Genomic DNA, 15,006 nt, shown 5'->3' with positions numbered 1-15,006 from the left:
CACTTGACAAATCTGTAGTTATTTGGTGTAGGAAATCCCATTACTTCCCCCGTGCTCGGGCTTGTCATTTCAGCTTAAGGCGTGTGGAGACAGAGTCGTGGAGCGGTCACTATTGCCAGTTCACAGGGGAATAAAGAATTCTTGTGCTTGCATGCAGCTAGCTTAGAAAGGGGCAGTTTGCATGTCCTTTTAAATGGGTTGAGAGGACAGTGAGAAAGGAAGGATATGGCGAAGCCCGGTGGTTTATTTTTGGTGTGTGTGTGTTTTTTTTTTTTTTTTTTTTTTGTTTGTTTGTTTTTAATAGAATTATTTATTATTTTCCACCCCTAACCACTGTTAGGCTGTAGATTTAATGCTATGTCGAAGCAACCCCAGATAGTGCCTCTGTTTGCTCTGGAGCCTAACTGCAGTTTGTAGTTAAGGTGCTAAAACAGTTTGAGGCAAGTAGCTTACAGGCAGGCACCCCTAAAACTGAGCCGTGTTTGGAAGGAATGTGCCATAACTGGAAGGAGTTGGCTTGTTTTGTGTTTTCCTTTAGGAGTTTGTTTTATTGGGACAGTATTGGCACAGGGCATCCCTACAGAGTGATTCAGTCTGACCCATGCTCCATAGCTGTTGTCTTTCAGGTTTTCTTCCAGCCTTAGAGCAATAGGAATTTGGATTTTTTTTTTTCTGTCTTCTGTGCAGTTCAGCCTCCTGACTCAGGCACATAGCCCTTACTTGATAACTTTTGTTAGAGCTGCTGCGTAATCAGAGGAAAACCATCAGTCACTAGAAGACCAGGCCAGACATTTCAAAGTAGGAAGGCCACAGCTGCAGCAACAACAGAGAGAAAAAAAAAAAAAAAAAAAAAAAAAAAAAAAAAAAAGCTCAGGAACTGATTTTCCACACAGCCCTTCCCCCCAGCCCCATCAAAAAGGGCAAGAATCAGAGTTTCTTGTGTTGCTGCTGAGTGGAGTATCTTGTACGGCTGCTTGTTATGCGGCAGCAACTGCTGGTTTTGGCATTAACTGAGTGTTGAGGGCAATGTAGAAGAGAGTTGGTAACTTGAATGGAAATGCGATGTGAAACGAGCCCTGTCTAGAGGAGGAAAAGAGTTTTATCAGGTAGCTTTTCTGTTGTTGCTTTTTTCTCCTTTAACTGCAGTGTAGCCCCTCACTTTTTAAATTTGACCGGGCTAACTTGCAGGTGCTGTCTGGCATCTGTTTGCCTTTTTATGGTGTGGCCTTGGTGTTTGCTCACCTGCAGCAGCTTGGGAATGGTTTGCACAAGATGTCTTTTGGCTACGGTGTTAGGGGAGAAGACGGGAATCCAATCCCTGTTCAGTGGAGGGATACAGGGCAGCCATCCAGGAGCAAAAGTACTGAGTTGGTATAAATCAGACTGCAGCTTGCAAGCACAGAGGGTCTGTGGAGCACTCTGTGTCCTGGGTCACACTCTCTATAGCCGGCCCCTTCCTGCCCTCCTGATTCGAGCTGCATGCTGGAGCTGTTTTCCTAGATAGGCGCCAAACGCGAGGGCAGCTGCGTCTTGTTCAAGTCATGTAGCTGATGTTTATGCTGTGTTGGCAGAACCAAGTACAAGCCTGGGGCTTTTAAAGTCTTAATCCTGGTTTATGACCCTCAGTTGCAGGACGGCTTGGCAAGGAAAGGAAAGCTTCTGTCTACCTCTCTGAGTCTGTCAGTAGAAAGGATTAAGTAACTTGTCTGATGGTAGATGGTGAGTCAGTGGCAGAGATGGGAATAGGAGCTTGTAAATCCTGACTCCCAGGCTCTGCCTTAACCACAGGCTAATCCTAACTCTCCTTTTGTGACTCCTGCTGCCCTGATTTTCTTTCTGTAGGCTTGTGGTTGCAGTAGAGGAGGCTTTCACTCATATCAAACGTCTCCAGGCAGAGGAACAGCAGAAAGCTCCAGGAGAGATGATGGATCCCCGAGAAGCAGCTCAGGCAATCTTCCCCTCGATGGCAAGAGCTTTGCAGAAGTACCTCCGCACCACCCGTCAGCAGCAGTACCACAGCATGGAGAGCATCCTGCAACACTTGTCCTTCTGCATCACCAACAACATGACACCAAAGGTAACGCTTTCTCTAATGGTGCCAGCGGGAGGGAGGAACGGATAGCAAATCTGTGCATGTCCACAGAGCAGAGAGCATTGTGGGGGGCAGCAAGCAGAAATTTTTGTAGTTGTGAGCTGTGATATGACCAGTGCACTGTGGATTGCTTCAGTTCTTAAGGGGAAGTGATGTTTCCTCTAAAGCACTTTCTGCCTTTTCTTAGCCTCTGAGGTAACTAGCTATTTGTTCTCACATCCAGTTCAGCACAGGAGTATCAAAGGGGTATCAAAAAGTCCAGAGCAGGGGTCTGGAGTCTTGGGGAGTTCTCCAAGCCTGGTTCATGGCAGCAGTGCAGTGCAGAGGGCAGCTTGCCAAGGGCCACTTTTTCCCCCTCCTCTGCAGCGCTGCCTCTTGGACTGCTGCTAATTATAGAGTTAGTATCTGTATCCCAGCCTAAACTCCTGTCTGTTTGACAGTGTTTCTGACTTGTGGGCTGCCTAGTCAAATATCTGTTCCTTGCTTCATGCTCGGACTGTGACTGTTGAATTGCAGACACTGGGAAGGAAATGAGCCTTATAAATGGCCTAGTTTTTCCTTTTTGTTTGTTTGTTTCTTTTTTTTTTTTTTTTTTTTTTTTTTTTTTTTTTTAAAAAAAGCCACAATACCACAACCACCGTCCCAGAGAATGCAACCCAAAGGCAGAAATGCAGCAATTTACTCTTGTGTCCAGGAGCAGAGATGCCATGATGAGACACGGATTAGCACTTTACTGGAATCTGCCCTGATTTGCAAGGGCCAGTTCTGCAACCCGTAATACACAAGAGACATCAAACAACGCTTCCCGTCCCGTTCTTGTCGAGGCGGGCTGGGCTGCAGAGGAGGAAAACCTCAGCTTTCCACCCTCGATTGGGCTGGGCATGGGCTGTTACAGAGGTGTCCGCCCTGTGGAAATGCTGCTGTTTTCAAAGTCCTGCTTGGAGGGCAGTGCTGAAGGTGAAAGTCAGGGCTGTGGCTTGTCCAACTTGGCTGGGATGGAGCAAAATAGGACCTCTAGCTATTGATGTGCTTGGTCTTCGGGTCTGAAATATTGGGGAGGAAAGGGGGAAAGGGCACCTCCTGAATCACAGGAGCTGAAATGATTTCAAGCCTGGCCCACCAGTGCTCACATAGTTGTAACTCGCCAATTGAAAGAGAGCATCGAGGCATTCAGAGTCATGGGGCTGCTGTTCCCCAGGCATTATTTAACGTGTTCCTTCTCTCACCAGGCATTCCTGGAGCGTTACCTCAGCCCAGGCCCAACCCTCCAGTACGACAGGGATCGCTGGTTTTCCAAGCAGTGGACGCTCGTTAGCGAGGAAGCGGTCACAAGCGGGTTGCAAGATGGAATTGTTTTTGTCCTCAAGTGCTTGGACTTCAGCCTTGTTGTTAATGTGAAGAAAATCCCCTTCATCAAACTCTCAGAAGAGTTCATAGACCCTAAATCTCATAAATTCGTCCTTCGCTTACAGTCCGAGACTTCAGTTTAAAGGGTTTTGAGGGTGGGTTTTTTGGGGATTTTTTTTTTTTTTCAATATTGTGCTTTTCAGTTTAATTTCCCCAACTGGCTGACTGAAACTGGCAGATGATGGACCAGTAATATTTGACCATCTGCACTTTATTTGGAAGGGGGGCAGGGTGGGGGGGATTTGGGATATCTTGTCTAGGAAGGAGTATCTTAAGAGGCGACAGGGTGACTTGGCTCAGTTAGCTCAACTTTGGAGACAGAACAGTTCTTTTTGCTCTCTTTTTTTTTCCCTTGGCATACTGTAAATCTCATTTTCTCTCTCTCTTTTTTTTTTTTTCTTCAAAATTGCAATGTCTGTGTTTTTGTTGGAACACTGCCTTGCTCTGTGTGTGTGTGTGTGTGTGTGTGCATGCACTTTCGTGGCCCTGCTCTCGCTACCTGTAGCTGCTGGGAGAACGCGTTGCGCTCCTCTCTGGCGTGGCAGTCTGCATGGTACCGAGGGAATGTGCACTGCTTTTTCACTCGGGAAGAAGAGGGATTTCAAAGGGTACGTGTGAGAGGGAAATCTCTGCAAACCATGTAGCCTTGAGGCTGAAGGGGATTTGTTTGTTTTTTCTCGTTCCCCTTCTCCTTGTCCCCTCTTGTATTAGCACTGGACCTGAATGAACACAGTGGGGTGGTTTTGCTGCCTGTTGACAAACAGCTTGTCTTGCACTGGATCAGCCCATCTTGCAGCTGTTCTTTTTTTAAATTATTTTTTTAACCAGTGCTTGTTAGTCTTTAGAAATGTCTTTATTTTGCATGAACAGCTCCCTTGTTCTCACCGCTGTTTCATCTCTAACGCTTGCTCCCCTTCTCTGTTGGACACTCCCAAAGCTCCCCATTCCTGTGCCCTTCCTCTGGGCTTTCCAAACGTGTTTCTCCAGCCCCTGTGCCCTCGGGGTCTGCCTTTACTCCTCCCTTTTGCACCTGCAGGCGCTGCGTGGTTGCTCTGGGACAGGGTCGATATGTAGCCAGCTCCTTGCTAGATAAATCACGGGCCCTCCCCGTGCCTGAGAAGGGCAGCGCGCGCAGGAATGCACCTTTGCTTCTTGCGGGGCAGGAGGGGAGAAGGGTGAAAGCGGTTCCCTTGCGTGGGAGCGGAGCAGGCCAAGGGCTGCCCTCTGCTGCGTGCGCTCGCTCACTCTGAACGGCGCGTGCTTCCCCACCGTACGCCTTTGCAGCGTAAGCTAAAGAAATACCAAACTGTATCTGAATGTTGAAGATCTCCCTGCCTTCCTTGGCCTTTCTCTCCCATGGGAGTTGCTCCTCAGTGCTCGGTGACAGAAACCTCCTATCTCTCTGCTTTTGTGAGAGAGATGCTTAGCTCTTAAAATTGCAATTTTGTTTTCAAGGCCTTTGCCCTTTAGTGCGCCTTTTGCATCCGACACTTTTGTTTGTCGTGGGGTTTTGAAAGGTTTGCTTTTTAAAGGCGAGCCTAAATCAATGTACTGACTTCTGAATGCTGGCGTGGGGCGCCGTGCGGCTCCTGCGCCAGTGCTGAGCCCAGCGGTGACCTGATCTCCTGCTAGAGCTCTCCTGGGGTCCTGTGCCTCTGTGCTGATGGATCCACGCGTGTGAATGGAAAAGCTCAATTTGTTCTGCTCGGGCTTTTACCATGCAATTCCTATATGTAGCAGGAGTTATCTGTCCTTCCCTGCAGATGTGTCTTACCACAGAGAGCCCATGTTCATGAGGTGTGTAAATGTGTGCCTTTCAGTATAAGGGTGCATCTTCTTTTGATGGGGTGACTGTGATAGCCCCTGCTGTCCTCTTCGGCCTCCCCTGGCCCAGGAATGGCTGAGAAGGCAGTGTATGTCCAATACCACCTATGGATAGTCCTGCAAGAATCAAGGGAGCTACCTGCCGTCTGAGCACCCTGATGAGTGAATGTCCAAAGCGGTGGTTCCCCAGCTACAAGTCATCTACAGCATCCTGAACTCCTCCTGCCGATGGATGCCTTCTTCTGAATGCATGATGTTTACTGGGATCCAGTCCTCTCAGCGTGACATGCAAAAAAGGGTTGTGAAGAAACTACGCGGATTGTATGCAGTGGGATTCAGGATCAGACCTGTGTCCCTTGCAGGGTGGGAAGTGGGTAGAATTTCACTGCTGTAAACTTAACTGTTTGGAATTTTTTCTAGGTCAGACTTCCTGTTAGTATGTATGGGATTTTTTTTTTTAATTATTAAGTGTGGCCTTTGCAGTATTTTAATTTAAAAAATACCAGATTGTTTTATATCCTATCTTTTAAAAAGTGGAGAGGGCTTATAGTATCTCAAACTTAGATCTCATAAAGCTGTACGTATTGGGCTTTCCTGGTGTGCATAGCCAGCAAGGATGGGAGAGCCTGGGAGACTCTGGAGCACTTATGCCTGTGTTCAGGCTGCTGCCTGTGGCTGAACTGGCTCATCTGCGAGAAGCCAGAACAAGAAGCACCTTGCCAGGGGCTTGGGTGTGTCGTGAGTGTGAGAGCACCTTGTTTCAGGCACCTTGGTAAAGCCTTTCCCAGGATTTCCTGCCCCTTTCCTTTCCCCTCTTCCCCTTCGGGGAGGTAGGGATGGATTGTCTGAAACTGTCTGCTCAGGAAACACAACTTAGTCTTTAATTGCATTAAATCCTTAAACGTGGACAACCAGATGGAAGCAGCGTGTGCTCATTCTGGATCTGCTTCTTAATCGCTGTGCTGCAGGTCAAAGTGCTGCTTCTGCCTTCACTGAAAAGGCCACTGTCAACAGGGACCGGTTCTTAAATGAAATGCTCTTCCCCGCATTAGGGTGAATGCTTTGCAACAGCTGAAGGAGAGATCTTCACCTCTGAAACAGCTTGTTTACTTTATTCGGTCTTTCCTGAGACTGGAAAGAGAAGCAGCCTATTTAGCGGTGAGAACAGAGTGAAATTGGGTCTCTTGGATGTTTTTTTGTTATGTCATTTTATTTCCCTGGGTCTCCTTTTGTTTTGGGGCTTTTTTCACACCCCAGTGCAAGACAAGGGGACCATGATTATACCTACCTCATTGGGGTGTTGTGAGGCTAAACTCACTTTTTGTGAAGTGCTTTGAGATTAAAAGGTGGAAGGTGCTACAGGAATTCAGACTCTTCACAAAAAAACAGTGAACAACAAGAGCAGACCAGCTTGTTTAGCTTTGTTTATAGCCAGCTCATGAGTAAGAACCGAGTCACAGGGAACGAAGCTCTGATCTAAATCCTGCAGTCCTCCTGCAAAGCTTGCCAAGCGCCGCACGTAAATAAGACCTGTAAGGTTTGCCAGCCAAGCACAGGCTGCTTCCCTGCAAATACCTCTTCTAGCCTGTCTTGTCTCCTCACACACACTGCTCCCTACCTGTATGCTTGTGCCTCACTGGGAACCGGCCTTTAGAAACAGCATGGATTAGACAAAAGCCCTGTTCAAAGAGAGGTTGACAGCATCTCCCTCAGAAGAGGGATGCCCAGCAGCATCTGGGCATCTCTTGCTGAACTGTGTGCTCAGGTGCAGGTGCCAGCAAGGGGTGGGATTGCCCTGCTCATCTCTTCTACTTGGCTGTTTTTCCTGTGGCTGCACAGAACAGTTCAAAACTTTGCTCTACTAAAGCCAGAAGCAACAAAGATTTTTCAGCTTTTTTTCAGGGCAGATGGAAATGGCTGTGGATTTTCACAACAGCTGACTTTTTTTTTTTTTTTTTTTTTTTTTTGACAAAGAGTGGAAAATGAGGATTTCCTGCAGCTTCTGGGAGGCTAGGGGTAGATACTAGATCCCTAGTATATTGCCAGTTCCCCAGACAGGCCTGGGAGAGGGTTAACACAGCCACTAGGCAGCCCCTAGCCCAACAGCTTCAGTCACCGCAACTCCTGCTTCCATCCTCCTGTTGCTGTGTGATTTTTACGTTCTCCAGTGAGAAAGAACAAGTAGCAGGTGGGATGAGAGGTGCTGAGGCTGCTGGTTGGAGCTGGATGTCAGCTCTTGATAAGACACAATTTTGGGAGACCCTTAAAAAAAAAAAAAAGTTTAGGATGAGGATTGTAACACAATGTCTAGGTAATTGGCTGTTTCCAGGAATCCAAAAACCTGAGCAAAGCAGTTTCTAGAAACTGTCTGCCCATAAGTATCTTCTAAAGTCATTTGAGATGTGCTTGTTACAACACCTGCTACTGAAGAAACTTGAAAGACCTGCACCTTGCTTAGCATGGAAACGCATTTAAGCCAATTCCATCTCGCTTACAAAAGCTTGCAAATCTGCCTTTTTTAAAGATAAAACAAAAATGTTCCTGTCTTTCAGGGGGAGGAAAAAAAAAAAGTGCTGTAGTCTATTCCCAGGCTCTACTATTTGGTTGTACTTAGGAGTTGTACCCTGCCATGTGAGAGCTGCTCAGGAACAGTGAGCACAGATGTCTGTTTCCTGATAATTCAGCTTGTGTGTATGTGCTTTCCCTTATGGGTATTTGCATTATGTGTGTATAAGGCCTGAAGCCAGACTTGATGATTGGTGTTTAAATGGTATTAAGAAAGAAGCACTCTTGGGATCAGGCTCTTTATGAAACTAAACAAAATTCCTTTGTGGCTGGTGGTCTCTTGACAGGGCTATGCTGGTCCCCGGATACTCCAGGGATATGCATCCTTTTGCCTTCAGGCTGTGCCTCACATTAGGACCAAAAGTTGTTGTTTCTGACCCTGTGGGTTACCCTGGAGCGAGGTCCCCACAGCACCTGTGGCACATCTGGTACTGCTCGCCTCTCTGCCTCCCCTCACAAGACTGTTTTCATTCCCGTAACCCCATGAAGCCCCGTGAGCAGCAGGCAGCCAGCCCCGATGCCGAGGAGGGAATCCCTCCCTTGGATGCGGCTTGGACACCTTTTACCAGCCGTGGATGCTGCGGCTGCATGGATGTAACTGTGAACGACCTTGCACTCTCCTGTGCCTGTTTCTTTAATCCAGCGTTACCATGTCTTGGGGAAGGGGACCAGAGCAAACCCCCCTCCTGCACCCTTTTCTGATCACTGTGTTAATACTTTTTTCTACACCAAGTATGTATAGTAGGATGGGTTTTGCCAAGATTTTTCTAATGAATGGACATTAACCAGCGTTTCTTTTTCTCTCTGCACACGCGCCTTTAGCTGCAATGGTACACGGCCTTTCTGTTCTTTTCTAATCGTGATCTTAAGTAAGCAAATTCTTGGTGTCTGTGACATTAATGCACTGTGTGTCTAGCCTAGTAAATTGTTCTGTCCCAAGCTGGGTTCTCTTAAGTTATAGCTGGATGGGGTTTTGTTGTTTTTAAACTGAAACATAAAACCATTTTACACTTTGCATATTTTGTACAGTAAAATTCTGGGAATAAAGTGAAACCAGAAATCCTCTTGTCCCTCTCTTTCCTCTTATCCTTTCTGACCCAAGAAAGTGCTTTTCTGGCCTCTGAGCATTTCTCATCTGTGGCTGGGAGGGGCCCTACAAACATGCGGTTTAACCTTTTTGAGGCCAACTCTGGCACCTTCCTTGTAGCCCTTTATGATCTGCCCTGCCTCCCTAAAATGAAAACTTATTTATCACCCTTAAAGCAAGGCTGGCAGGGGACTGCTTTGAACACCTGAAATAGCGAGTGATGGGGAGCAAATACAGCTGGTGAGGGTGTGGGGAGACAGGACCGGAGCTGGAACAGGTTTTTCTACCTCCTGTCTTCCCTCATGGTTTGCACACAAATTATGAAGTGCGGGTTTCATTGCCGAGCTCCTTATTTGGATTTGTTTCAGGGGGTAGGAGGAGAAGAGGAGGAGTGGCAAGATGAGGAAAAGTTGCTGTGTTTTGGGGCCTGTCTCCTGTTAAGACAACTTACAGTGTTTGTGATGCAAAAATGGCTGCTGCTTTCCGCCCGCCCAGCCTCTGGAACTGAAGAGGTAGAGCTTTGAAAGACTGTGGTGTCTCAGAGCCGCCGTGTGGGCCTGCTCCATGTCTGCCACTGAGGACGGAGGCACCTGGGGAAGCCTCAGGGGCAATGTGCCCTGTGTCGTCTTTGGTACCTGCTCCTGAGGACCTCGTGCCCTTTTCATGGGGCTACCTCTACCTCAGCTCACAGCTCTGTCCTGAAAAGCCTATATCCTCCCATGGTCAACCCTAGTCTCCATGCCCTGGAGTGCTGGAAAAATCCACAGGATGCTGCCACGTGGTGGAAAATACAGCGGGGCGATCTGTGTGATAAGCAGTTGGTGCATAAACACCAATGGAGAACAACGTCCCAGCAGCTGATGCTGAGCTTGGGAGGTGAATCTGTTTGGGCTGAAGTGAAGGCCGGGAGGAAGCAGGAAGGGTGGGACGGGGGTGTGCACAGTCCTGCCTCCTGCCCTGCCTTGATCCCTCTCCTCTTGATCTGTATCCCTGACCCTGCTGCTGCTCTCCTGCTCGGTTTGCAGCTCCTGCAGTGCAGAGGGGAGGGGACCGGCACTGCTGCCACTCTCCAGGGCCTGAGGTGGGAGTGCAGCCACTGCCTGTCCCCTCCAGCCCCGCAGAGGACCCAGCTCCACGGCACTGAAGCCCTGCTGGTAAAGACAGGGCAGGAGCCAGCAGCACGTTTGTCGCAGCAAGGTGCAAGGACCAGGAATTTAGCAGCAACAGCCTCCATTCCATCGTAGGCTCTCAGCCCTGAGTTTTGCCTTTCCATTCAAGTTTGGCATGCTTTGTTTAATGTGTGGCTTAATGCTGATGCCAAATCAATGCCTGAACCCTGCTGCTGTTTGCCATGGCTTCGCTTCGCTGGTGGAAGGAACAGGTTTTGCTGGAGGGACCAGTTCCCTTGCTTAGGGCTTGGGTATCTACAACATGAAGGAATTGTGGCATGTAGCTCAGCAAAAATAGGAGCTGAGGGTGCTCTTTTGGCCTGGCCAAAACTTTCACTAAAGGTGTAAGGGTCTTAGGGGCGTGAGAGAGCCGCCAGTACAACGTTGGAGCGTAACTGAATGTTACTGACAAAGGCCTCTGACAAAACGAGAAAGGAGCCTTGGAGTGGTAGCTAATGCTTGGAGGAACTCATCAGGCTGAGCAAGAAGCAAGTGTCTTACCTCTGAGGGAGGAATCAGAGCAGGGGCAGGGGGGAAGAAGGAGCCTCTTCTGTAATGCCTTCCCCATCTGTAAAGGCACCAGACTAGGGGGCTGCCCTGATGCAGGATGGAGAGAGCAGCTGAAGCAGATTATTTGATGCTGAGTTGGGCTGACGACTGAAGTGTGGCTCAATACATAAGATCTGTTGGCCACAGTTATGGAGGGTTAAAAAATATCAGCTTAGGAGAATTTGGTGAGGGAGGTATAGGGCAAAGAGACTGCATGTTGTCAAGGTGTAGCACCAAAGCCTTTCAGCGTCAAGTAGCAATGCCTCACCACATAATAATGTTGGTTAAGCTAGTAGCTTGATGAAACATCTAGCTGTGGAGGTGAGCCCAGCTACAAACTCCTCAAATGACCTTTCTACTAGTGCTGTTTATTGGCTTTGCTGCCCCAGCCCAGATCTGGATGTGCAGGAGATGTGGGGGGTGATTGACCTCGAGGTTTTCAAGGGAGCAGCAGGCAGGAAGCCAGGGAGCCCTGGTTCCTGGGCAGGTGGGGTGGGTGCAAGGGGAATCGGATCTCTCAGCAGGACGTGGTGCCTCACAGCAGCATGCGGGAAGGGAAGACACATTGGGAGTTGTCCAAGCTGAGCACTTTGATTTGTCTTTCAGCGCCGCTTCTGAGTTTATCTTGGACGGGGAAGGTGATAGGCTTGGGTTACGGTCCTTTCCTGTACTGACAGATAATCTACTGGTGCAGGGGCATCCGCTCCCTTTTCACGTGTGCATCCACGTGCCACCAAGCCAGTAAGTGCTGAGAGAAGAGGGAGTAGTGAACATAGCATGTTTGCCCAAGTTTGTAGGGGTAGTTTGGTGCAGTGACTGCCCGCGCATAACCACAGCAATCTTGTTCATAGGCAATGACTTGTTTTGAGGCGCTGCAATCGGTTCTAGAGCCCTGCTGTGAGTGCATGGGTTGGTTCATACTGGCATGTTGGCGTGTTGATAGTGAAATTTGGAGAGGAAGAGAGCAATTTTCCAGTTATCCTCATCTCCCTGCCTGCTTCCAGAGTGTACTTGAAATGTGAGTTGTCTGGACACTGTTATTACAGTGATGCATGATCAACATGTGGCCTGCTACAGATTTGCCAGCTAACTGCAAAGCCCTGAGCTGATATTCCCTTTCCCCAAATTTGGGAGATGGATCTGGTAGAGAAACTCAGTTTTGTGCAGGGCTTGGGGTTTGCTCCAGTTTGATCTCTAGTAACATAAGTAGCCTGGGAAGCCAAGAACTGTCCTGTGACGACCCCACTGCCAGCCTGCCCATGAGAGCAAAATATGAAGAAAGACGCAAAGCTGAGAAAAAGATCATCACCATCAAATTCCCTTTCAGAAATGGACCATCCTTAGCTACAGCATTCTTAGAAACGCAAAGGTACAAAGAGTTTTTTTTTCTTTAAAAAAAAAAATAAAGGTGTCATAGATTGCTCTCGGCATGAAGCTACTTTCTAAACTGCAAAATATCCGAAGGCCAGGCTAAGACTTACAAGCACTTTGACTGCAGTGCTGGTCTTTCTACTTGAAAAAAATGGCATGAATGAAAAATGGGCTCATGGGGAAAAGTGAGTACTTGGTAAAATCATTTGATTCAAGCTCTCTAGAAGTTTTAAGAGAAAGTCTAAGCTGTTTAGCTGCTTGGAGCTGTCTTCATTGCAGGTCAGATGCAGGTAGGTGCACTTTAAAAGAGGGAGTGAGAAGTGGGTTATATCCCAGGCCCATAGATGCAAAGCAAACAGATCTGTAAACAGCTCCTGTTCGGTTAAACTCATCATTAAGTACTGATAATACCAGTTTCCTATACTTCGTTATGTTTTTACTTTGTAAGTGATTGGGAGAAATTGGTTTAGTAATTCAGTAAGTAGATTATGAGAAGCTTTGAAAATACTTCCAGTGATTCCATTTTGCAAACTAAAATATTCTTCATACTTTTTTTTTTTTTTTGTCATTCAATAACTCTTGCTCTTTGTCACTAACCAGGCCTGGATGTTGACATTTTGGATTCAGTTTTAAAGCAGAAATATAACAGGTGAATTTCAGGCCCGCTCTGTGGTTGAACATTGTTTTATTTCTAACTTTGTTGCCAAGGGAGGGACCTGACTCAAAAAACAAAGCATGAGGTGTTACCAAAGCAGGCAGCCCATGGCAATTTAAGTCACTTGCCACCTATGGCTGAAGAAGGACTCGGTTAGAGCAACTGGCCTTTCCTGGAAGGCAGTTAGCTTTCCTATTGCTGTTCAAGTATGAGATAACCTCTCCAGCCACAGTCGCTTTGTTTAACCCTCTTGGCATATTGCATGTGCACGAAGTGATGCTATTTGTCTTGTGCTACGCAGCTTAATGAAATTGCCAGGGACACTGGGAGTTACTGTTCTCTTTCCATAACGGTGGCCTAAATAACCAAGCCTAGACGTTCAGACAGGGCTTGGTGGAAAGGCAATATTCCTCATTTGGATTCTGGGGCAGCGGGAAAAGATGCCTCCTCAAAAATCCAGTTTTTTCCCCCAGAGCCCAGCCTGTAGTGGGAACAACCTTCCTGGGAGTTTACATGGGAGAGGGGAGAGGCCTCTAGCTCTTACTGCACAGTCTCCTTTGGGCCGGATTTGTGCTGCATTTCTCCTGGTTTGAATAAGAATTTCACAACGGGGCAAAGTGAGTTGTGCCTTTCTCTAGCAAGGAAATATTGCTCCTTCTTGGGGCAGAGAGAAGAAGCTGTGGGTCCCAGCATTGCAGCGGGAGAGCTGCAAAAGTCCCTTGGAGGCGCAGACAAGGCTGGAGTCCTCTTTGGGCCGTGTCCCAGACAGGGGCTGGGTGTTTGCACTGGGGAATGTGCTCAAGGAGGTGCGACAAGAGAGAGCCTTGTCCTTGAGAGATTTGGCACCATGTGCTGGGTGGCAGATTGAGGAGAAGAGGAAGCTGGACAAGGTAAAAACAGAGTGAGCAAAAAATTTGGGGAACTGCTAAAAAAGAACAGGAGGGGTCAGGGAGGGACAGAAAGAAAAAAGAAATTGAAAAAGTTATGTTTTCTTCTTGTTCTCTGTAGCATGGGGGACCAAACCATAAGTTCATTAACTGCTCTGGTAGTGGGTAGTGTCCTTCTTTACAGAGGTTTAGGTGAGCAAGGCCATGAGGCGGGAGCAGAAAAGGGCACCGGAAGGATCTTTGCTTCCATCCCCAAAGCTGCTTGCAATCTGACACGATGTGAGTCTTCAAGCTGCAAGGAAGCTCCGTAGCTTTTTTTAGCATTTATCACCTTTTAAACCTGGCAGGGAACATCCTGCTGGAAGAGAGCTGGGCCAAAAGTGCTGGCTCTGCCCCTGCCGTGTGCTCCATGTTGCTGCTAGAGCTCTTCTGCCAAATGCCCCTGACAGTGCTGTTCAAGGCTGGCTTTGCCCAGATATTGGTGAAACAAGATGTAGGAAAAGGGGGCAAAGGTGGAGGATGCTGTGGCACACTCGAGCACTGCACAGAGATACCCAGTTGGGTCTTGGATATGGTCCAAGCTATTGGAACAGCTTTGTAACTGAGCTTGATTAACCTTCTTGCTCAAAAATTGTGTCCAGTTTGTAGCAGATTAGCCTTGCACTGCACAGCGTAGGCATACTGGGATATGAAGGTAGCCATACACCATGCCAGGAAGCAGTATGCTTTGACTCTCGAGGACCTTGGTGCTTGTTGCCCCATTCTCACCCTTCACACCCCTGAGATCTATCCACGTGCAAATGCCGCAGATTGGGCTTGCACCAGCAGCCAAAGCTTTGCTGGGGCAGAGAAGAATCCAAACACAATTCTGATCTGTTTTCACAGGACTGCAGGGGGATTGATCAGTGGTAGGGAAGTGATACATTCCTGATTAATGAGTTCTTTCACAGTAAAATGCAACACTTTATGTTTTGTCTTGTGATGAATCATGGTCTTAGGCATGGTGTGTGGACAGCCAGCCAGTATCCTTGGTGTTGTGTGTTCATTGGCATTGGGCTGAGCAGCTCCAATCTGGGGTGGAAAATCACTGAGATCTCTGGTGTCACTAAATGGCCATTTCTCTCCCTGCTGTATATGAGGACACCACGGTTGAGTCTCACCACCCCCTATTCCCATAAATACCAGGAAAACTGCTGAGCCCCAAAATAGGAAGTAAATGTGTGATTTACAGATGTGTCTCCTTCTGGAGCTGTTTCTCAAAAGAGTTGGCACTAGCTCAAAGCAGCTTCTCCCTTCTTCACAGAGCATCTCCAATGATCTCTGTGGGTCAGCTGCAAAGGCAAAAGCTTTCTCCTTCCTGTTTCTATACAATAGCTGTAAAACTCACCTGGAAGTTATGT

The 15,006-nt window shown here is 47.8% G+C and overlaps 1 protein-coding gene across 2 annotated transcripts in view; it reads left to right on the top strand.

Moving 5' to 3' along the window:
• Nucleotides 1–3,614, top strand: part of VANGL1 (VANGL planar cell polarity protein 1) — a 37,898-nt gene extending 34,284 nt beyond the window's left edge. For both annotated transcript variants that reach the window (XM_088527270.1, XM_088527271.1), the window contains 2 exons: nucleotides 1,843–2,077; nucleotides 3,322–3,614. In XM_088527270.1, coding sequence (XP_088383396.1) covers nucleotides 1,843–2,077; nucleotides 3,322–3,582 — 496 coding nt within the window. In that variant the 3' untranslated portion in view covers nucleotides 3,583–3,614. The remainder of the gene's footprint in view (nucleotides 1–1,842; nucleotides 2,078–3,321) is intronic.
• The last annotated feature ends 11,392 nt before the right edge of the window (nucleotides 3,615–15,006 follow it).

The sequence above is a fragment of the Tinamus guttatus genome, unplaced genomic scaffold (assembly GCF_059628265.1).
Source record: "Tinamus guttatus ecotype Peru unplaced genomic scaffold, ASM5962826v1 Tinamus_guttatus_pri_ptg000272l, whole genome shotgun sequence".
In the NCBI taxonomy this organism is placed as follows: domain Eukaryota; kingdom Metazoa; phylum Chordata; class Aves; order Tinamiformes; family Tinamidae; genus Tinamus; species Tinamus guttatus.
This window is presented reverse-complemented; position numbering and strand designations above follow the sequence as displayed.